The sequence below is a fragment of the Dermacentor albipictus genome, chromosome 1 (assembly GCF_038994185.2).
Source record: "Dermacentor albipictus isolate Rhodes 1998 colony chromosome 1, USDA_Dalb.pri_finalv2, whole genome shotgun sequence".
Lineage (NCBI taxonomy): Eukaryota > Metazoa > Arthropoda > Arachnida > Ixodida > Ixodidae > Dermacentor > Dermacentor albipictus.
The window spans coordinates 160,138,071-160,161,787 of NC_091821.1; the positions used below are offsets into that span (position 1 = coordinate 160,138,071).

A 23,717-nucleotide genomic window follows, 5' to 3' on the forward strand; every position below is an offset into this window, starting at 1 on the left:
AGGTTGCGGTGATGCAATGCGGCATACGGAAACATCGCATCAAGTGTCTAATGGCACCGACAGTGCCCGCGCAGACTGCGCTGGGGAACGCCGGCAAGCGGGTGCCGGAAGGCCTAAAATTTGTCGCCTTCCGACGTGCACCCTACTGACGCCGAAAGTGTTCTGCCGAGACCTGTGCAGTGCAGTGGTTCCGGACACCGTCTCATTTGACATTTTCACAGGTGCTCACACTGCTGTACTGACATGCGCAGAACTCGATGACGGCGAGATCATTCGTCAGGTTTCTGCTGCACCGCCGGACGATGACTCCGAGTCGGAAGATGACGCACCATGTGCTACGCTGCCGTAGCATGCGGAGCGTGCACAAGCAGTGACTGTGCTTTCAGCTGCCTATAGTGACCGTACAACCCTCTCCGAGATTCAGGCTTATCGGATTGCGTGTAAATGAAACAGCGTGCAACGGCGCATTCATGATTTCTTCAAGCCTACTGCCAAACTTGAATAAGTGCATGGAAATAAAGGATTTCTTTTTTTTTTCTTAATCTGCTTTTTCGGACACCCGTTTATTCAGACATTTCCGCAGTCCACGTGAGGTCCGAATAAACGGTCGGCAACTGTATATCGTTGCTCTTCAAAGGCGCTGTGCATTAATATTCAAGTTCGAAATTCCCAAATTACCACACTTCGTGTATTGAAACAGTGGTGCTCATATGATTACATTTAAACAATGCCTTGACTGAGGCAATAATGTGTGCATGTATTGCAATAGGATATGCCGGTACGCTTTGAAGCTTCTTGAAAGACGTTTCTTTATTCGAAAAAACATTTCTCTCAATGCTTACTTGCATAGACGCTACGAGGCACTAGGAGCGATAAGCTTCATCGCATATTCGACTGATCTCTTCCGAGAGCTCCGATAGTTGAGTGAAACAACAACAAAGCTGTGTTCCACTGTTTTTGTTACAGAGTGCTTGCTGTAGCGATAAAGCTTAGTCAGTTTGCTAGATGACCCTAAAGATGCGGAAGAATACTCTCAAATGACCACCGAATGTGCAACTTACAAGAATGTCGGACTTATATACATATCTATTCTGACCATGTGAAGCAGCGGTTATGCTTTCTTCAATACTTTTTCTTCAATTCCTTCAATGCAAAAAGTGTAGAAGTACAAGAGAACTAAATGCTTCGTTAATTAATAGACGAGCTCGAAGTTGTTATTTGTTGCATCAGAGTAGTTGCAATTTGTTTATACAGCAAGACATATTCGCTGATATGCACCCGCAATTCTACAATTAAAGCGCTCCTTATTAGTAATGTCAGAAGCAAAAGAAAACAGTTTTATCTAGCCATGAATACTATTTTAGCATATTTTCTACAGTCAGACATGTGGTTAGCGCTGTCGAGCAGCAAATGAGTCCAGGAAGTCGGACCAAGCAACATGTCCTAAATGTTGTTTACGATGGCCAAGACTGGCTATGTGAGCAGCGCTTGATTGTGATGCTTGCGTCTTGAATATCTTAATATCATCTGGTATCGCTTGATTTCGTCAGTGCCTCTTTCACTTGAAAATACTACTAAGACTTCACTGAACACTACTGATCCAGAGCAGATGCATACCAGTGAAATTGCTCATTCCTGTCCTGTCGATTCATCTTTTCGTGTCTTTCACAACATAACAGCACCTGTTGTGGCACAAATGCTACAGTGCCTCATTCTATGCCATGCTAAATATTGCAATTTTTTTTTTTCAAGATGCCCTAGGAGCTGCATCAGTACTTCAATAAAGAAAATAAAGTAGAAAACAATAATTTCTTTGTCTTTCTGTTAGGCTCATTTACTAGTGCTCAACACACATTCCTATGGCCAGCTACTGTGTCTTTTTGATGGACCTTGCACCTTAACACTTAAGAGGATGCTACAGTTCAGCAGCTCCTATCTAAATAGTACATGAGAATGGAGCAATCATTTTCCCTGCAACCACTCCACTGATGTGGATGAACTTTGTTGTATTAAAAAAAAAGTTATAATGTGGTGATTTGAAGCAGCGATTTTTTAAAATTAGGTCATGCATCTTAAAACATTTTTGAAATTGCAAAATTTGAAGCTGAAGTGTCAAGTTTGCAACTTCTTAACTTAGGCATGAAAAACGATATCACAATCCTCTGAAATGCACTTTATAATACATATAAAGCAGACAAAATTGACCTATTATACACTGCTCTAAAATGTAGCACTAGTTTGTAAGTAGGATTGTGGAAGAACCCTCGTAACATTTAACAATTTCCCGTAAGCTGCAAATTAATATATAAAATTTGTCCCCTTTAGATTCTCTAACAGATGCAGTTGACAGAACAGCAATATCGGGTTTGGGTGAAGACTTACAAATTTGTAACCTTAGTGTGCATTTTTTTTTTCAAACCTTACTAATTTATAAGAATTTTCTAAAAGAATTATATGCTGTAGATCAAAATTATATTCTCCTGGTCTCTAGAATTTAACTTTCTCTGTCAAATGCGACAAATTTCATTCAAATGGGTCCAGCGGTTGTCTTATGAAAAGATTTCTGATTTCTGCATTTTACAGGCATTTTAATAGGCAGCATTGCAGCTGGCCCTGAGCTAAAGTTTCCTCTTAAGAGCCCCCCCCTCCCCCCAGGACCCATAGCAAATTTTGGTTATACGCTGGAACTTTCTGGAAGGAAGCTATCTGCCATAAAAAATTTTTCCAATCGGCTTATTAACAGCAGAGATAGAAACATTTCAGTGTCGCGAACCTCTGATTTTAGGGGGCAAGCTCCACTGCCAAGCAAGACACTCTTTCCACTTGCCCTGTGTAGCTTCCGCAAGTGAAATTTTTTCCCAGCGTTCTCCCATACCGGACCTTGAGGATTGCGCGACGCACAGGTCAGCAGCCCCGCCTTAATTTTTTTTCTCTGCGGCGCACTTGTGCCGACGACATCGCGCGCGAATTTGTTATTGTCTCGTTTTGCGCGCTCTCTTCGAGGACACCTGACTAGCAGTATAAGTCAGTGCTACACGAATTCTGAGGCAGACACAAGTGGATCACAGGGCATGAATCCGCGCTGGAACACGGTAGAAAATGACATAGTTTCGGTGTTTGGGCGCGCAACTGCACAACGTGGGAACAAGCAGATGAAACAGAAGTACTGTACATCTCTTTTGCAGACATGCAGACGTTCAATTCGTGTGTTTGACTATTTCTCTAAACTTCAATTCAAAGAACATATTACACAAATAACTGATGCTGGCTTAAATAATTCTCGAAGTCAAGTGTCACCACGAGCAACGTCACAGTGCAAACACGTTGATGTAAGCGCACTAGCACGTGTACGTCATCCTCCGGTTGGAGCACGGCGGCCGTGAGGAGAAGGGAGAAAGGCGTTCGGTTTGAAATTTCAGATCTTTACACGGCGTATAGCGATGTAATACTTTGCAGACATGATCATTATCACACATTGTATGTTCTGTGCTTGTCAGCTCAATATGGCCAGACCTGGTGAGGGGCCCTTAAAGAGGAACACAGCTTCTGTTGATCTTATGAAAATTATTGCAAACAGTTTATTTCTTTATTATACTAACACAATGTGCACTGTTGAAAAGACGCTGCAAACGATTACAAAAGACTCGGCGCATTCCGTGCTGCATATGCGTTCGCTCTGCGTGTGCCAATGCTCTTGGGGTACTAAAACTACCGGTGTGTACTGCGGCAGCAGTGGCGCCGGTAGTTGTCTATTAATCGGTCTATTAACTGCGAACAGGCACATGGCTAAAAAATATTTAAAAAAAGAAAGGTACTGGCAACTCAAATGCAGAAACTGGCTGGAATGTCACCACCAAACACAGAACTCCACATTTGGCAGCAAATTTCAGACCAGAGATTATGATAGTTCAAAATAAAACTGAAATAACCTTGAAACAACTTGAAAAAATATGAAGTTCACAAAGCTGTGTGTAAGTTTAAGTACAGCACTTTGCACTGTGAAGACAAAGCAGCCACATGCCTAGCACAGTGCTCCGAGTGCGGTTCACCATTTTTAAAGTTTGCCGATACATGAAGCACCATGCACTTTTAAATTTAAAATAGAACAAGATAAGCTTGATGAATGAACTCCATTTTCATGTCGCAGCAAGGCACATATGGAGCCTCAGCTTGCATGACAGCATCATGAACTTGTTCCTTTTTTTTTTCCACTGCGCTGTTTCAAGTACTCTAAGACAAAATGTTTCCTCACTAAAATACACATATTTTCATAGTGCGTCACATGGGCAAACTTTAGAAACAGTGAACAGAACAAAATAGACGATACATTGCTAAAACATATAACAAAACTTACCCCCAAACAAGACGTCAATGGATCTTCAGGAGAAAACAACTGAAAAAAAAAATGAAAAAAAAAGGATATATATATACAGTGCAACCTCGATCATATGTGTCCGGGTCATGCGACGACCCACATTTTAAGACAAATTGCCTTGGTCCTGGCAAAATCTCCGTAAAAACAATATATTGAACATCTCGATTATACGACACAATCGCTGATCCCACCTAGTACCGTCCAAGGGGAGCTTTAAGCAGACGCAGGCTGGCACACGAGCACACTGCAGCCAGCCTGTGCAGTACCATCTTTACTCGATTGTAACGCAGTTTTTTCACGATTTTCGTTGCTTGAACTTGACCCTTACGTTACATTCAAACAACGGCAAAATTCGAAATTTTAACACAAATATACTAAATTTCGCGGACTTTAGCGTTATGTTGGCAACCTGCACTTTTACGTCTCTATCCAATCTACAGATAAGTCGACCAAAGTCAAAACTTGCTTTACTGAGATAGCAATTACATAGTGCCTAGAATATGCATGCTAGTGTGGCGACTGGAGGGCTCTCTCAGTGGGAGGAGGTGGCCCCGCTAGCGCTGCCTTCCAACTTTGAACGCCAGGGGCACTGCGCGTCATTAAGGTGTCGCAATGGTGCCAGCGGCTCCAGCGCGCTGCAGTTGTCCATGCGTTGCCCTTTGCCCCATGCAAAGCATTTTGTTCAAGTGTGCAGTATTCTTTGGTATCGTGCAGTGCAATTAGAGCCCATGTGAGTGGAAGTTGCACCAACTAATGATGCTAAATGCAAAGCATCAAAAGAACAGACTGGTGGGCTAGTTGGCACTGCATAACTTGAGGTTCAGCATAAGAGAGCACTTAGGACAACACAAGGGGACGAAGACACAATGCTGTATTTTCGTCCCGTTCTGTTGTCCTACTTGCTGTCTTGGGCTGAACCTAAAGTTATGCGAAGCATCAGGGCACGGAGAAGAAATCTTTCATGCCCTGTGTCAGAGCATAGAATAAGGAACCAGCTTTAGGAGTCGCAGTGCCTACCGGTCGAACCCAGACAAGGTACAGTTGAACCTCGCAATAACGAAATCAACGGGGAACGCGAAAAAATTCACTTTTGCGAGAATTTCTTTGTTGCGAAAAGAGACCGCACAGATGGGTAATGTCTCGCAGAACAAAACCTTACTGTCAAAACTCTGTTAGCCTACTTTGCAAGCTTTGCTTGAGGATATAGAACCGCATTGCCGACAGTACAAAGTGCGCCGCATGCGTTGACCAGCAGTGGCGGTACTGCCGTAGCACAGTATTCTCAATTAACTGCTTTCGGAGATGCGATCACTTTTGCGAGATATTGCCTAACTCGGCACTGGACGCAGAGCTACAGCGCATTTCTCCAGCGCACGCTGGTTCCCGTGGGCGCTGATGCGTCTGGTGCCAAGAGCAAATCGTATCTCGTGTACCCAAAGGCAAACGATCAAGATAACGGCCCTTTCCAGCAAATCTACGTCCGGCGCCAAATCCGCACGCAATGACAGTCAGGTGGCACCAAAACCAGTGCTATTGAAGCAAGGGATGTGTATTCATTCCCGGACGAACACTCAATCATGGCCCGATGCGTGACACTCAATATGCTGCAACTGCCATCTCAAGCGCCATAAACAATTCCATGTCGGTGGGACATGGATTTCCTTGTTTATGCTGCATTTTTCTCACTGAGTAGCACATTACGCAGTGCAATGCCGCGATTGGCGATTGTTGTTTGAAACACGCATTCAGTTTTGCCAAACGGGATTGGCCTAGGCCTTGCCGAGTCGTCAGCCGCAGAGAACGCAAACTTAACGTGCGTTTCGAACAGTGATCTACGATCTTGCCTAATAGGAGTGCAAAAGCTGTTGTCCCATGTCGGTAGCAATATGCGTGCCACTTCAAATGGGTGACCAACAAACAAGATGGCGGCCATGAGGTTTTTCCAGTGCACTGATCACTTCCGGCGCTTCGTTGTTTTTGTGAACAAAAATGGTGGTGCCCACACAAGTGTAATGTGGTGGCATTTTACGCAATTTTAGTGCAAAACAATTGCATTTGAGCACATTTTGGAGCCTGCTAGCCTTACGCAAGTAGGTAATATGCGGAGTTAAGTTCCGGCAAATTTCGTTGAGGGAGTGCAGTACAGCGACATTTCATTGCTGAAAGGCATGAAATGCAGTGAATCCTATGGCGTTCACCGGGGACACGAAAATGTTTCATTGTTGCGAGAATTTCGCTGTTGCGGGATTTCATTATCACATGTTTTAACTGTATCTATGTTTGGCACGCCGTTGGACCCTACACGACTTGCAGAATTGTAGCAGGTAATCAAAAGGGGGGCCAGAAGTTGACTCCAACATATGTTGTCTGCGTGAAGCAGTTTTAGGAGATTTACACTGAGATAACTTCCAAAGTTACGGTGAATGGCGTTGTCAACGAGATTGCCCGAGAGGGACTGTTTATCACTATTACGTTGGCCTTTTGGACAGTTTTTATTCTATGTTGCGGACTTTGTAGATGAAAAATTGCCATACATATAATCGGCGTTTTCGTTCGCTTGTTGCTTTATTCTCACAAAAGGAAATGAAAGTTGAGGTAGCTGCATAAGAACTATTTCTATGTAAAGCAAGTTGTGTCTTCTAAATAAAGTGCATGAATAGAGTCTTATTCTGACTTCTTGTGTTAATTACCAGATATGATCATCGAAGACAGTGACATTTTGGGAAAGAGCAAAGGTGTCCTTGCTTTCTTTTTGCATATATACTACACTATTTAACACCTACTGACCGATATATTAACATTTCAAATCGGCAAGCACAGCATTATATTGACAAAAACGCCAATATACCTTATCCAAGGTATGAGACCCAACTGATATCTTCATCACTGGACTGCAGCACTGAGATCCCTTGGGGTTTAACAAGAAAGTGCACAAAATTCAAAGCTGGTGTAATGCTCTAGCAAAAGAAAAAGAAATTAACCCGCTTTTCTAATACAGTGTCCCTCGTGCAATACTGTGATAAACCCGATCTGCATCATTTTTTTTTTTACTAGCCATTAAGAACGGTAGCCAGGATACAGGTGATTAAGTTCCCTCAGCAGGACTGTGTATGGTGCTACGCCCGCGATTGAGGATCGCGACAGCAGTGACTGGACCGCAATCCAAATTGCCGTGAGGCAGGTTCATGCATAATGACTTATTGTGATCAACATGCAGAGAAACCTTTGGTGTTTGTTTCAAGTGGTGTCTCTCGGTGAATGCTCCAAAGTCAATCTTTGATAACAATAGACAAAATAATAAAGAGCAGCCGGCGAGCCCGGTGGTAGGAGGTGTTCAAAGTTTTGTGGGTCTGATCACGCTAGTGTGTGCAGGATTTTTTTCATAGGGTGTTTACGTCTCCCACCAGCAAAGCATTTAGATAAAGGGCTGTCAAGGCAAAGAGAAAAGACAGTTTTCATGGTGAAAAGTGCAGTGCAGCTGTACTACCAATGCAGGTCTATACCGCAAATGCGCGCAGTTGCAACTTAGTTCAGGGGTTTTACACCTTAGGGATAAGCAGTGCCGGCTGTGGGAAGGCATCACCACGGTGACCACATGAGTGCACGCCTTCGGTACTCTAGCCAGTATATTCTAGGCACTAAAGCAATCTTATGGGCATACCGGGCGCACTTTTGCCTTCGCTGTGAGGTTGAGTATAAAGTCCAAGGGCGACGAAATCGTTGCTGCATGCCATACACTGTATGTGCGAGTGAAGGCGTGCGAGGGTGAAGGCTGTTTCACATGCTGCGACTGGAATGTCGAAAATCGATGCAGTTGCACGTGTCGCAATGTGATTTTTAGAGGGCCCATTTCACAGGGTTGCTTGCTGCCAGATTTTGTGGCAAAGCTGCATAATTCTTTTAATATAACGAAGAAAACATGTACATTAAAATATTATTGACCTTTCTTTGGTAGAAGCAAACAATAGGCATCTCTCCCAATTTAAAAATTCTTTGAAGTTTACATTCGTTTTGGAATGCACAATGGCAGTTTCTGCAAGTTCGGTGCAATGCGACACAGCACACGTAAGCAACAGCTATTTGCAGCTGGTTGTTCAGAGCTGTGTGTTGTCTCATGTGCCTCCTATGCCTGTGTCATTCTGTCTGCACTCCAACAACCTACAAAATGACCTATCAACAAGTTCATAAAGCTACCCTCACCGCATATGCAGTATTCGGAATTCAGCTGCAGCAAAGTCACCGTGAAAGCCCAACAAGATCCTTGCGCTACCCGGGCTGAGTGCCATCGTCTGGAGAAATGATGTGTGTATATCGTTTGTGATTGCGCATAAGTGTTTCTTGCTCCTAGCCATATTCTTGCACCAAACGCAGCAACAAGCACCAACCTGAAAGCGCACGTCTGCCCCTGAACGAAGCCGCGAATGAACTGTGTGTGGTTACTGAATGTGGAATGGAAATTATGTTGTGACATTCAACCTAAGCGCTAGCCTGGTTTGCCCAGCGCAGTGCACATGCTGTGAATATATATAGGAGTCCTCTCTGAATATTTCTAATAGCGAAAAACCTGACACATCAAATGTTTTGAGCAGCTACCATCCTTTGTGTAGAAACCTGTGTGTGGCATCATAGTGTTCTGAAAGACATGCCTGTCATCCACTTTGTTGTCCTGTGTATCGTGCTGTTACAGTGAAATCTCGATGTAACGAATTTCAGGAGACCGCGGTAAATTGTTCGTCACTTTGAAAGATCGTTATAGTGAAAGCCCCAAAATGAACCATTCTACCCATCAACTCGACAGTTCAAAAGTTGTCACAATATGGGCTATCCACGAAAAATTCGCTGATGGCTCTCGGCACGTGCTGTTGCTATATTCCAAAGATTGTGCTGCCACACACCACCGAAGTACCGTATAATAAGAGCGACATGCACAAAACAGACACTGATGCTGAGAAAACTACCGACATGTCGCCAACAAAGCGCAACGTTTTTTTATTTTTGTTTCTTTTTCACATTTCTTGCCATGGACACCGCAACTGTCCCGCTCCAGGTGGACACCTGAACCATGTAAAAGTGCAAGCGTGCCTAAACGACACCGCATGGAGAGTGCAATGTGCGACCGTGTGGCATCCCCGCGAGTACGTAGGTTACATTCCACTGTGCGTGTAGCTACAGCTGCAAAAGAAGCAAAAAAAAAAAAGAGGCATGCGCAGATAGAAGGGTCAAAGAAGGAAGAGATGCACCTACGTTGCTAAGGAGCACTTTTCCGGGCAAAGCATGCACTTGCAAAACCTGATGTGTCATCACCTCCACTCGCCCCCGTTTTCGGCCACTGTCTCAGGTTTCTTAAATCCATGCGCCGGGACGTCCGCTCTCTGCACCTTGTTGTCTGCTAGCCTGCCGTTTCCGCTGCCGTGAAGGATACTCGGAAATCTAAGACTCCCCAGATTTCTGAATAATAGTTCGTAGTATTGAGGCATTGTTAACATCACAGGGAAACTGAACAATGATCGTTATTCTGTAAAGATCAGTATTCTGAAGTTCAAAGTACTAAAATATTTTTACGCTGAAACTATAAGAAGTCAGCAGGGGATTTCTGAAAAGTTTGTTAATGTGGTGTTCGTAGTAATGAGGTTTCACTGTAGTGTACTGTGAAACTAACAAGAAGACCATACCAATACGTGGTGTGCATAATGCAGGAATGTAGGCACATGACAGCTGCACTTGCCATACGGTTTTTCACCTTTCTGCTCATCCTCGCACGCCACTCACGGTTAGCCTGTTTTGTGGAAATAATTATTATTACTATTATATTATTAGTTATTAGAGGTTATAATTCCTTCACTGTAATTTATAGCAATCACCCAGATTTCTTAAGCTAGTCATGTATTTAAGTGGTATTAGATCAACATTGTTACGACATGCTAATAGGCGTAATTTCAAACTTGATTACTCATTCAAAGAAAGTACAAAGGAAAGCCTCAATGAACATTCCTATTTGGTAGTCCTAAACAGATTCTATTTGCAGAATTGTATGCCTGCTTGAATTGCCTGGAATTCAATGCTGAAAGCTGGAAAAACTGATCCCTTTTCTTGCTGTCAAATGGCTGCATCAATGTCGATAGCAAGCTATATTTACAGTAATTCCTCATTATAACGAAGTCTGCAGGACGGCGAAAAATTCTTTATAAGCAGTAATGCGATTAAGCAACCACTCAAGAAAAGCTAAAGAAGTTGGGCTTTAATTGTGCAACAAATGCAAGGAAGCCAAAATACAATGTATTTAGTGAAGCAAAAATTTATTCGGGTGCAAAAAAGGCAGTGAGCTTAGGCTGTTTCATGTCTTTACCGTGCGTGAGCAACCCCTCCTCTAATCTGACCAAGCATTGCACAAGGCCATGGTCACCGCCCATGCATTTAACCATATTTCACAGCAGACGTAGGTACTCCCGCATCTGTACAATAGCTGGCCCTTCATGTGGCTCTTAGTCTTCCTCGGGGCCACCAACAGTGTTGATTAGTATCTCCGCATCTGTCGCTGGGGCGACCATGGGAGCAGCAGCGTCAGCGAACGCGAATGTCTCGAAGTCGCCTTCTACCTCTTGACCAACACTTTCCTGAACAGCCTCGTACAGATTGCTGCAAGTTCGGTCATCGTCAGGCTGGTCATCGTCAAGGTCACTGATGACAGCGCGGGAAAGGCAGGCGTGCGCAAAGGAGTCGGCGACCTTTGAAGGTGCGAGTTCTTTCCGTGAAAAGTTCAGCAAATGAATCGCACCAAGGAAATCAATGTTGTACCTTTTGCTGGCGTCATACACTGTGAGCATGCGTTACAAAAGAGCCTTGCTGTACAGCTTCCGGGTGGTCTCAATGGTGCCCTGATCCATTGGTTGCAGTACCACGGTCGTGTTTGCAGGCAAAAATTCCACAGCAATTGCCTTGATGTTGTCAATCTTTCCGTGGCTCGGAAAATTTTCAATTATGAAAAGCACTTGCCAATTCCTTGCATTGCACCGTCTATCCAGAAGGTGCACATTGTTGTGATCGGCTGTTCACCCCGTGACACCCCACAGTCGCGGCTCGAATGATTATGGGGAACGGGCCGATGGCCTCGCCAAAATGGTTCTAGACACGGGTGAATTATGACCACCGCGGGAATACCTCGTTCATGAGAGGTTTCAGCAATTAGCAATGATACGGCTGTCACCTGTCAGCAGCACAAACTGGCATGCCCAAGCCAGAGACGCGCTTGGCTTGCCTTTCCGACAAAAACTTCAGGAATTATGATAAGGCCAAGAGTGTTTTACTCCGGCATTTCGAAATTCTTTTTGAGAGCGAGAGACAATATCAGAGTGACCAGTACAAAATTTGTCAAAGACACTGAGATTGCACCAGTAAATGAAGAGCACGAAAAGTGCAAGGTGGCGAAATCCTCAGAGACAAAGTGCGTCGAGAGCAAGGCCGTTGCCGGTCTACAGAGAGGGGCCACTCCGGAGGGCGTCCCTTGCGAGGGCGAGGCTTGTTCCAGTAGCCATGAGAATGTTAAGGAGGCGCTGGAGACCTTCCTCGTATCCGAGGACTTGGGCGACTTTCCAGAATCGTCTAGGATAGACCCAGATACGGTAGCGGTAGAGCCAAGAGAAGACCCGATGCAGCAGAACGGAGAGGAAATCGCTCAGGGCTCCAGCATCGGTGACTGCGCAATGCAGTTGTACACTAAAACCGAGCTAGCGCTTATCCCGGAGAGCCCTCCTTGCGGGGACGATGCTTGTTCCAGCAACCCTATGAGGGTCAGTGTAGGGCGGGATACCTTCCTCGTGCCTCAGCACTTCAGTGACAGTTTGACAACTCATGCCCATCACTTTGCAAAACCTGTGCTTTCCCATGGGGCTCTAGCTTGCTTAGACAGCATCTATGCTTAACATTTAACACCTCAGCCACGTCTACAGGCCTTCGACATTATCATGTCAGGTTAACAGTGCTTGCTTGACTCCACTACATCCCATAGCACCCAATTGTAGTACACTGTGTCATCTGTTCCCAAGACTGCAATGGAATTATTCAAGACATTCATTATGTCTCCTCGAAGCTGTCTTATTTGCCATCCACATCAGGGTTGGAACAGGACTTAAAGGGACACTCAAGGCAAATATGTCACCATGGACCCATAAGCCACACACTGCATGTTTCATGCAAGGAAAGCACTTAGTTTAAGAGGAAATTGTGCCTGAAGGGCCTGCATTCCTCTAGCATGATTCAAATAGCCGACCCACAAGCAAGGAGTTGTGACATTGCATATGCCATTAGAACCACCCTTTTTGTTGTCGGTGAGTAAAACCGCACCCGACAACCAACTAGGTTTTTTCTTTTTTTTTATGAAACACAAAACCACAGCCACAAACCGAACGAAGACACAGCCGACAGCATCCCAAGACATCACGTGGACATGCAATTTTCTGCTGCTTGCAGAAATTTTACTTGTCACTACGTCCATGCAGTAGACCACCCATTGCTACATGATTGCGTAACATGACAGCAAGCAGTGCGCCTACCTCAATTCAAATTCACTCTTGCTACTTGCTCTCCTCCTGACAGTAATAAATAAATACTAAAAAAATTCACCAACGATAACGATACTCTCTGATGCGAAGTTTGAGCGCAGCTCTATACATGTTTTCATTTCACAATATATTCACTGGCACAAACTATCTGTCTCCGTCAGCACGTTGCAAATAGAGCGAAGTGTAGTGCGACTGCCTCACTAATAGGGAGATCGCGAGAAGCAGTGCATAGGTGCTATTCTCAGCAGCTGCCGCAGAGAGACCTCCACTCATGCAGCACTTTGTTTTCATATATGGCATCGGTGGCGTCGCCAGTGAAGAGATGACTGTGCTACTCTGGTGCCAACTCGTATCCATCATCGCCGCAGAGCGCCTCTTGCACAGCCCTACGCTTTTCTTATCACGCTTTTGCCATACCCTGCTCCTCCGCTTTCCTCCTCACACTCCCTCCGCTTTTGCCATCTTTCATTCCCCGCTGCACTCTGCGTTCGCTCTCTGATCCACCTCTGTGCTCATTCACTAGGTTAGGCCAAGGATGCTGAGGGATGCCAATGCTCACCACAGGAATGGGCACCTAAGAGCTGCACTCTAAAGCAGGCTTCACTTCGTCTCATCTCACACTAAGTACCAAGCATCGGAGATTGCGCACACCAGAGTCTCAGAAGCCACAAAAGTGTTTAGATTTCTAGCTGTCAGATGGCACCACATCGTATACCACTGACAATAGGGTATGCATTTTTACTGGACATTACGGACATACTATATCTAGTGTCCTCTGGTTAAAACATTGCCCTCGTGGGCTGATTTCTTTAAGGGCATGCAACTGTACTGATTCAGACAACAACGAAAGTTTGTCGCTGTCTCACAGTGAGACACAACAGGACGAAAGGATTAGTCTATCACGTCGCTTGCCACTTGAATATCGCGTGCATATGGTTGTCACTTTATTATGAGCTTTGCGAGCCAGCAAGACAAGCATAAAAGTACCTGATACAGAAACTATTATCAAAACACAAGAGTGCAGAGTCAAGCGAAACAACCTTTTGACCATCCACTGCATGATTGTCAAGGGCAACATCAATGATTTCTTTTTTCTAAGTAATAGAAGTAAACAAGTTGTATTTTTTTTCTATTACAGTGCAGACCACTTATAATGTAACCGCTTTTAGCGTGGGACCGGTTATAGTGTGGGTTTTTTGACCACTGATATATCTCCCATAGAACTCAATGTATAGGCGCACCGTTTATTGCATAGGTGCACGAAGCAGAATACCGGTTATAGCGCGGTTCCTTTAAGCGCCCAACCATGAAGTCGGTGCACGGAGCACGGCCTTTTCTCGGAGGCGTTGAGCACGGCCCGCGCGGCCGCACGGTTGCCGGGCACGCAAACGCAGACAAGGGGGAGCTAAGCGTGCACGTGGAGACCAGCGGCGAAAAGCAAAACAAAAAGGAGAAGGGCGAGAGGCTTAAGAGGAAGAAGGGCGAGCATTTTCGTCACTATAACAGCGTCCAATCAGGGTGCGCGCTGGGCGGAATGCGGGGTAGAAGCGATTGGGGCGACAGCGCACTCCTTTCTTTTTTTCAGTCTCTTTGTTGCAGTTGGTGTGTGCACGTCGTGATCTCGTCGTGTCGTAGTTGCCCACTGTACACATGTGTTGTTTGGCTTTTGTTACCATGGCGTCGGCGGCGTCTTCAAGCCAAAAGAGGCAGAGAAAAAGGCATGCCTTATCGCTGGAGACGAAGGAATGCATTATAAGGGACAGAGAAAGTGGGCTGAAGAAGGCATCGGTGGCAGCCAAATACGGCGTTTCCGACATAACCGTGTCGACCATATACAAGAACAAGGACAAATTGCGGCAGCAACTGCAGCAAGATTCGTCTTCCCTGTCACGGAAGAGAATACATACGTCGAAGTACAAAGACGTGGATGCAGCGCTCTTCAGGTGGTTCCGTCAAGTTAGGGCTCAAAGCATACCAGTGAGTGGCCCTATGCTCCAACAAAAAGCCGTCCCTTCATGCTCTTTTAGGCTATGACGACTTCAACCTACTTAATGGATGGATCCAGCGATTCAAGGATCGCTATGGCATCAGCTGCAAAGTGGTGTGCGGTGAAAGCGGCGATGTCAACGACGAGTCCATCGAAGTCTGGCTTCGCTTAAATTCGGAAACCATGCTGTGCACATATATGGACAGAGACACAGACAAACCGACAAAGCTGGTGTATTTTATAACCTTCTGCCCAACCGCACTCTTGCGCTGAGAGGCGAAGCCTGGTCTGGCCGCAAGGCCTCAAAAGAGCGCATAATTGTGTTGTTCTGCGCTAACATGGATGGAAGCGACAAGCGCCGCCTGTTTGTCATTGGAAAATCAGCGAAGCCACATTGCTTTAAAAAGTGGGAGTGCCTGCAAGTGACATACAAATCCAGCAAAAAGGCGTGGATGATGCAAGACATGTTCACAAGATGGCTTTGCAAGTCCGATGAAGATGTGGTGGCAGAGAAGCAACAGGTCGTGCTCATTCTCGACAATTGCACAACCCACAACATCTAGCCAAAGTTGACTGCCGTCAAGTTAAAGTTTCTGCCTGCCAACACGACTGCAAAATGTCAGCTGCTCGACCAGGGTGTCATTGCAACAGTAAAGGTACTTTACAAAAAATGCATCCGCGAAAGAGTTTTACTGAGCATGCAGCAGCAGCAGCCTCTTAATGTGAGTTTAAGGGGAGCGATTGATATGGTTGCTGCTTCGTGGAGGCAGGTAAAAGCCACTACAATAAGCAAAAGCTTCAACAAAGCAGGCTTCGTGCACAATGCAGGGGCTCATGACGTTGGATGAGCCGAGCGACAATGTTGCTGATGAGACGGTCAACACCGACAACGTGTGGTTCGGCCTCGTTGAAAGCAAGTTTGTTTCCCCCACAGACACCTTCCAAGAATATGCCGATGCCGGTGAGTCAGAGCTTCCTGTCTGCGAGGAAGCGAGCACGGATGATGCGATCATCGCAGCGATGCGCGGTAGCGCGGAGCTTGCAGCCGAAGACGAGTCGGACGACTATATCGACCCAACGCCAGACCCAGATGTCCCGTGCAAAGACGCTTTGGAATACCTAGGCAAAGTGAAGATGTACCGCGCGAAGAACAGTTTGAGTGAGAAAGCGCTTCGGTGCTTAAGCCTTATAGAGGACGAAATTGTTTGAAGCGCTGTAAAAAAAAAATCTCCAGACGAAAATATCAGCATTCTTCCGCTGATGCCGCACTTGTCAGGAGAACTTGGTTTCTGTGTTGTTGCGATTGTGCTGCATTATATATACAAGAATGCATTTCCAACATTGTGTATATCAGCTGTTCAAACTAAATGTCGCGAAGAGTTAAAATATATAACGGAGGGCTGTATGCTAACAACACCTGCGATACGTTGATAGGCATTGTTCATGCTAGTCATCAGTATATTTTTCATTTTGCACAAATAACGAATTAATAAAGTTTATTAGCTAATTCTTAATCTACTTAAGATGTAAATGTAAAAATTGTAGAGGACGTTAACAAGTGACCTCATCAAATACGGACCTAGTTTGTTGTATGGGCGTACAGTTTTTTGGGCTGGTTGTTTCATTGCAGTAACTGACTACTAGTAGCGCACATCCCGTCGTCTTTCTTGTCCATGTCAATTCAGCACTATGAAATCAATTACTAGTTTGTTGCACTGGTAATAAGCAGTTAAACTCCTTCCAGGATGCGTCAGCAGTTTCTGGTGCAAATCTTCGGTCCTTATCAAATGCGAAGTCCTGCCTTTGAATGCGCATAAGATGTACAGCGTACTAGATGATGGAGTTTGAGATGCTGCAGTCGCTAGTGCATGGACAAGTTATAATGCAGTTTTTTTTTAACTTGCAGTAATGTAGCTTTTCTTTATTCCTTGAAAGAAAGGATCATGTAAGACCTAGGTTGCTTTAAATGTTACCAGTCTACATCGACAGCCTCCACAAGTTTTGCATTGATGCCTTGTCAATTAAAAAAATTAAATAGAAGTTAGTTGATTAAAGTGAGTAATTATTTGTGCACAATGAAAAAGGTACTCGTGTAGCATTAAGGGGACATACAGGTTCAAAAATTGCTTTTACCTTTTAAAACATCTGTCACTTTTTATATGTGTAGTTGCACAGTTACGCTTCAGCATTCTATGTTCATGTGTAAAAAAATTGAGGCAATCCTCTATCCAGAAGACTGGGAGAAATGGTTCTTATAGAGGCTTGGTAGTTGCAGGGACCTCATTTTTTTCATTCATGCTCAACTGATGATGGTCACAGCCACAAGTTTTTCCCATACGGCGGGCTTTTTTGGAGTAAGAACAAGCAAGCACTAGCTTCAACTGAGCCGACACAAGCTCATTCTCCAATATTCACCAGTGCTCAGCCGAATTCATGCACTTTTGTAGAGATGGTCACTTCTATAGCCATACTGTGGTTGAGTAAAGGCCACAATGGCTTTGATGTTATACAGGAGCTGGCCATCCAACTCAAGAGTTGATTTGCTCTGAGAAACCAAACAGACGAGAGACAAATCAGAAGAATGTCTGGAAAACAGACAGCTAAAACTACATCTTGACGTCACAGTGAAGCAAAGAAAGCCCTCCTGGAGGAGGACGCTCACAAGGGCTATGAGGGGTACCACCTACGCAGAAGAATTTTTAGATTTTACACTTTTGCAAAGACTGGTCTGCATTCTGGCCAGATTTCATGTAACTTAACCATCTCCAATAGTAAAGAGCATGTATAGAACCTCCAACTTATAAATTTTTTTCTTTTTCCAATTTCAGGCTACTTGTATGGCTTGTGCACCAAAATTCTTGAACTTAAAGTGACTCAATCTCAGGCAAATTTTGCAAGCATAAGCATTTGTAGAATGGAAATATTGAGGTCTTATTGTAACGGTCAAAAATTTTGGCCATTTGTTTTTCAGTAAACCACTCATTGATGTTCTCAATAATGATAGTCTGGCTAATTTTTTTCTTGAGATAGTAAAGCTAAAAGAAAATTATTTTTGAGCTTACTGATAATTACAAGTAGTTGTGCATACGAAGCGATATATGCTATCTATAAAACTCTCGTATCTTGCAAAAGACACCATATATTTCCCATTTCAAGCGGTCAAAAAAGTACCGTATTTACTCGCATAATGAACGCACTCGCATAGTGAATGCAGCCCTCACTTTTCCAGTCAAGAAGTGGGTTTTTTCTTCATCTCACATAATGATCGCACCCTGAACTTGTTGCCATGAAGTAGGAGGCACACGGTACCATTCGGCGTCTGATATGGCATTTGGCAGGTGCGACTGTGTCCGACGCCGTGTCGGATGCCGAATCGGGCCGCATCTCCTACTTTTATTGTGATAGCAATTATATGGACGCTACAGGCGCAGTTTTGCCATTGTCGTCGCAGTGCGCCGCATGGTGTAGGTGTGAGTGAAAACACACGAGGGAAGCCAACGATCGTGCAAGAGGCCGAGGGGGGGGGGGGTTGCACTCTGGCAGCAAATGCGTACTGCGCAACAGCGCCTGCAGGGCGTCAACGATAGCGGCTCAATTTCTTTTAAGGGAGGAAAGTGGGAAGGAAACACACTGTGTTCCGTTGCACACATGGCATCGGGGGGAGGGGCGTGGCGTTTTACTCGGGCAGCAACTGCGGCGCAATGCGCAGCCACGGCACACCCTATCTTTAAAGCGATCTGCATCAGGGGCTGAGTCGACGGTGATTCACACCTTCGTGCGCGTTGCGCTCTCGCCGCTCAGTTTGCGTTGAAGGGAATGTTTGCAAGTTTATACAGTTGACAAAACTACTATCCTTATTTTGTGTAGCTGTCTACACATTTGCAATCGCAATCGATGGTTCGCATTTTGGGTGAAACTGACAGTGGCAGCAGAAAAGAAAAATCGCTCAAAATTTTACCCTGCATAATGAACGCACTCCCCAACATTGCACATATATTTCGGGGAAAAAAAGTATATTTGAAAACAGGAGATTGAACTCTATATTCTGTATAAATTTAATTAAATTAGCTTTATAATTAATGAAAGTTAATCTTTGAGGCACATCTCCCCTTAACAACACCCATCAACATACACTGGGTACGGTTCGCATTAAGTCCTTCATTTTGCTAAGTCCTCTATTTCAAGACAGACCACATGAAACATTTTCATATGTTCATTGTTCTGTGCGACGGTATAAAGTAAAACTTATTAGGCAAAAGTGGAGCATGAAAATTATTGAATGTCACTTTGTTCATTCTATAGTGGAGTTCTTTTCGTTGTTTTTTGGATTGAGGTGTGGGAACCCTTGAGTTAAAAGGCAACCGCCTGTTGAAAACAGCACTGGTGACTGAAAAGATTCATGCCATTACGTGGTAGTGAATAAGCACAGGATTTTGAACAATCTTTGGGGTTGCCCATGACACAGCACATAGGAACATTCTCAGAAGGTGATGTTGATTATGTTTTCAAAATGCTGTGCTCATTCATTCAAAATGTTCAAACCTGTCAAGATATTTGGAAATTTATCCTTATCAGGCAGAAACAATGCTTCGGTCTCAAAAGGTGTTGCACAGTGTTGCTGAATAAAATATAGCGATACACCCTGCTGGGAAAAATAGAATCTGCTTTTTGCCATTCACACAGAGAATGTGTGAGAACTGCTTTAAAGCAGTGTCACGACTTCCTTTGTCATCTACCTTTGAGGCTTTTGACAGAAGCCCTGTCCAGTCAGGACATACCCCCATCAGTGTGGAAGTGTCCAAGTTCAGCCCTCCACTCATTAGCTGGTCTTGCAGCCAATCCAAGTCAGTATCTATGGATTCCACGTGCTCTGCAAAAACCCTGCATTCAGAACACAGAAATTAGGTCACACTGTTCAAATATGTTCAAAGGTGCATGTTTATTTTGCCACAGAAGTGTGCTACATGTGGCAATCCTTCATGAATGGCTGCTTTCTGCAGCCACTGAAAGGTGGTGACATAAGTTCATGCTAATGCCATCTTGGCAACAGCTTGCATTCTTATAAACAAAGGCAACATTTCATTTATTTCTGAAAAACCAGGCAAGTAATTCTGCTAAGTATAACACTAAACAATTTAGACTACAAAATGGGATCTTTCGGTGAAATTCGAGCAAGAACAATGCAGCAGTAAGCTCAAAATTCTTTTTCAAAAAGTTTTGAGTGAAATATGCACATCCCTGCACAATGAACCATATGAACCCAAAAACAATGAAGTAAAAATAAGGAAGTGGGAAATTGCAGGGATGAAATAATCATATTATCACTCATAAATTCAACTTAATCAGTAAATATAAGTGTGTGCAAGACACGAGCTACTGCAACACTTTTCAGGTACTGCATGACACTTGTATATGATGGGCACTGAGTCACCTTGAGTATCTGAAATACTATTACCTGGCCATATAAAACAACACAATTTATAAACATTTTTAGGAATACTCTGCTATACTCCTGCTTCTCAGATTCTGGATAGGGAACACATGTAGTGAACATTGTAAACCTTCTCAATTGCAATTAGACGGGACTGAAAAAAATGCAAAAACTTAACCGAATGCACCAATATTAACAATAAGCCAATTGGTTACTACGTCAACATGTCTTTACTTACTGAAGAAATCCAAACCCTCTTTCATATTGTGACGTAGATAGAGAGTAGGCAAAATTATATTTACAAAATACATACAGAGGAGCCACAGCCAAGATGGCAGAATAACGACAACCACAAACATGCTTTTTCGGTTGCCATCTTCGTCGTCCTGCTGAGTGCTTTCTGCATAATGTGGGAATGGCCTGTAACAATATTTTGAACAACATCAGCGCAGAAGCTGTGATTATCATCATCTCGTGACTGATAAGTGCTCAAAGCAGCAAGGGCCTCAAATTCCCTCACAGTGTGGCAGCAGTGCAAGACACGCACCTTCATCTGAGTAGATGTGCTTTCTATAACTGTGTGTACACACTTCCCATTTATTTGAGTGCTAGTGAGCTGGTCGGCAACTGATCATCAAATGTGATGTAGCCGATGGGCCTGGCACAAGCGTGCAGGTCACAGCAGAATTGTTTTTCTTCCTTGACAGCTTCTGCCGTGTTTGTGACATCACAAGCACCATGCAGTGACTCAAAACGAAAATTCCTGCACCCCACAACCACTGAAGATGAATGCACGGTCACTACGTGTATCGTTGTTATTGTGGATGGTGACTATGCAGTTCTGAAGGCACGCAGTGGGATGCGATCAACATGGCATTATAGTAGCTAGACGAGTAGGTGCGCCAACCGTCCTGCCTGGAGTGCAGTTAACCACTTCTCTGTATCATGATGTGAAAATGCTACTGCACTCAACAGAATGTTAAATAAAGTGTGAAAGCGAAATAGTTGTATGTCATCTGTAGCAGTCAGTTTCTGCATTGAGGAGCTACAAGTCTCTATTATTGTGTTTGGAAGTTACTAAAAGATGATGAAGCTCCTAAGACAGAAAAATGAGTGGCAAGAACAGTGGAAGGTCATTTACACGTACCAAATGACAGGAGGCAAGACCAATATGTAGAGGTATTCCTCCACAAAAGATCAACTCATGCACTTTTGCTTTGCTCCAAAGTGCAAGTCAGGTCTTAAGCAGCATTGTTTTCAGCTCGAAAAGGCCCTCACCTTTTTCAAAGATAAAAATTGGCCCTTCACCAAACTGGCAGGAACTACAATGGACATGAGCTGTATCTGAAGAATGCTTTTAAGAATAGTTCCTTGAGTGTGATTTCACCCATGTGGTTAATGGAGAGAGCGAGCTACCCAAGATGTCATGCACTCAATCCTGCAGGGGCTCCCACTCATCTCTGTAAGATTATGTCTGAGAAAAAGAAAATTTGTCCAGAACCGTGATCACGCATGACAGAGTACAAGCACTGCTGACAATGTGGTGACATCACAGGAAAGGCTGCTAATGAGCCCTGCGCAAGTTCTACCAACTTTTTGTTTTCTGTGCTTGCACTTGTGGAGATCATCACTGCATGTGTAGTACCGCGGTCTCTACGTACAGCAGTGGAAGGTTTCATGGCTACCTCGTATTCCGTTTCTGCAAAAGACAGTAATATTATTGCCCTCATTAAAGTGATGTTTTTTTAGGTGCGCGAGTTTATATCCAAGCCACCGTGGTGTGATGGTTGCACCATAGATCTGCAAGCAAGAGAAGTTTGTTTCTAGCTGAAATAGGCAAAATGTTGCCAGTCATGAAATTAAATGCAGTGAAAATTTTTCATGATGATTTAGGAAAGGTGAGAGAAATTATGATTTACAGGAAAAGCAAGTTCAGCTTTGAGTGCAACAGCAACACTGCAAATGATTCTTACCTGCCATAATAGACAGTTTTAGTTTAGCATCCTCAACTTATAGCATACGCTATATGCTATAGTGTAGCGTACGCTAAGCAGCATACATTTTTTACAGTTTTAGTTAGCCGGCAAGATCCTCAGGTGTCAGAGGCCATATGCTGTCGTTGCGGCTATTTCCTGACTGTAGTGATAGGTGGTGCTGACATCTCGAATGTTTCTTCCTTTAGGCTTCGACTCGTTCGAAACGAGAAGCGATCTCGAAAACACCACGAGATTATCCATAATACTCTGTCGTCGAAGCGGCCTGAAACTAAATGAAAGCCATTTACACAATAATTTGCTACGAACAAAGTGCATTTTACAAAAGCAACACAAAATTCAATTCGAAGCGTCCAGCCGGGACCGCTGCCACGTTTCACACAAACTCTGCAAACCACGCAAAAACGCTAACGCTAACTCGTTTGCATTGCGTACACCCGCTATACCTGCTATTTCGTTTAGCGTTCAGCGCATGTGCAGTGACGACCCACTATTTTTTAGCGTACGCTACACTAAAACTGTCTAATGGCTCAGTGGCTATAGTGTTCTGCTGCTAAGCATGAGGTCATGGGTTTAATTACCTGCCACCATGGCTGCACCAAGAACCTGACACTGTAGTGTCCAGGTTCTTGAATATAACCTATAAAATTATTTCCATCATTTCTTTTTATTGCAATATCAACATTCCCCATTCTGGATTTGCTTATTCCTCAGAACAAAATCATGACATAAATAAAAGCTGAATTCAGAGGCAGCAATGCTTTTACCCACACTGCTTGTCCTACAGTGTAACCGACGGTGCATGCAACAGCGTCATTCTACTCACAGCAGTGCCATTACACCATCATGATGCAAAGAAGTGGTCAATGCTCAGCCAACACACCTATCCTTATGACCACCACAGTGGCGTCATGTGTGGCGGTTAATGGAAGAACAACTCAAGTGTTCCTGTACAGTTTTTGCTGATGACTATGATGATGCAGATTCCTTGCATTGTTTAAGTTGGCCGCTAGTGTTGCTAGTTGCGCCGCACAATTGAAGCGCTCTGCACTCTACAGACACTAAAGATTGTCCGAATTAACTGCTGTGTGGGCAAATGCCTTCAAATTAATGAGAGATTCCGTTAAAGGGGTCCTGAAACGCCCCTCATGCTTGGTGAAAAAACACATTTTACGGATAGCATATGCAGCTGAGAACATCTCAGCCAAATTTTACAGCCATGCGCAGGTTGTGAAGTTCACAAGTGGAGCGTGAAGTTACTTTTTTTTCATACACCCTCTTTTCTAACAGAGGCCTGCTCCTCATCAATTTTGAAACTGCTGGCGACTTGCATATGTCGTCATATGCAAGATTCCTATAAATGGCTGCTATT

General features: G+C 44.1%; 1 protein-coding gene across 3 annotated transcripts in view; it reads right to left on the reverse strand.

The window, feature by feature from the left end:
* LOC135911136 (heat shock factor protein-like) overlaps nt 1–23,717 on the reverse strand; it is a 119,082-nt gene that overhangs the window by 20,034 nt on the left and 75,331 nt on the right. Inside the window, exons 8-9 of one of the 3 annotated variants that reach the window (XM_065443302.1) lie at nt 19,699–19,801; nt 4,355–4,393 (exon numbers count right to left, since the gene is read on the reverse strand). In XM_065443302.1, the coding sequence (XP_065299374.1) occupies nt 4,355–4,393; nt 19,699–19,801 (142 nt within the window). Of the gene's footprint in view, nt 1–4,354; nt 4,394–19,656; nt 19,802–23,717 lie in introns of all 3 variants that reach the window. The other 2 variants (XM_065443284.1, XM_065443296.1) reach the window with 2 other exon arrangements.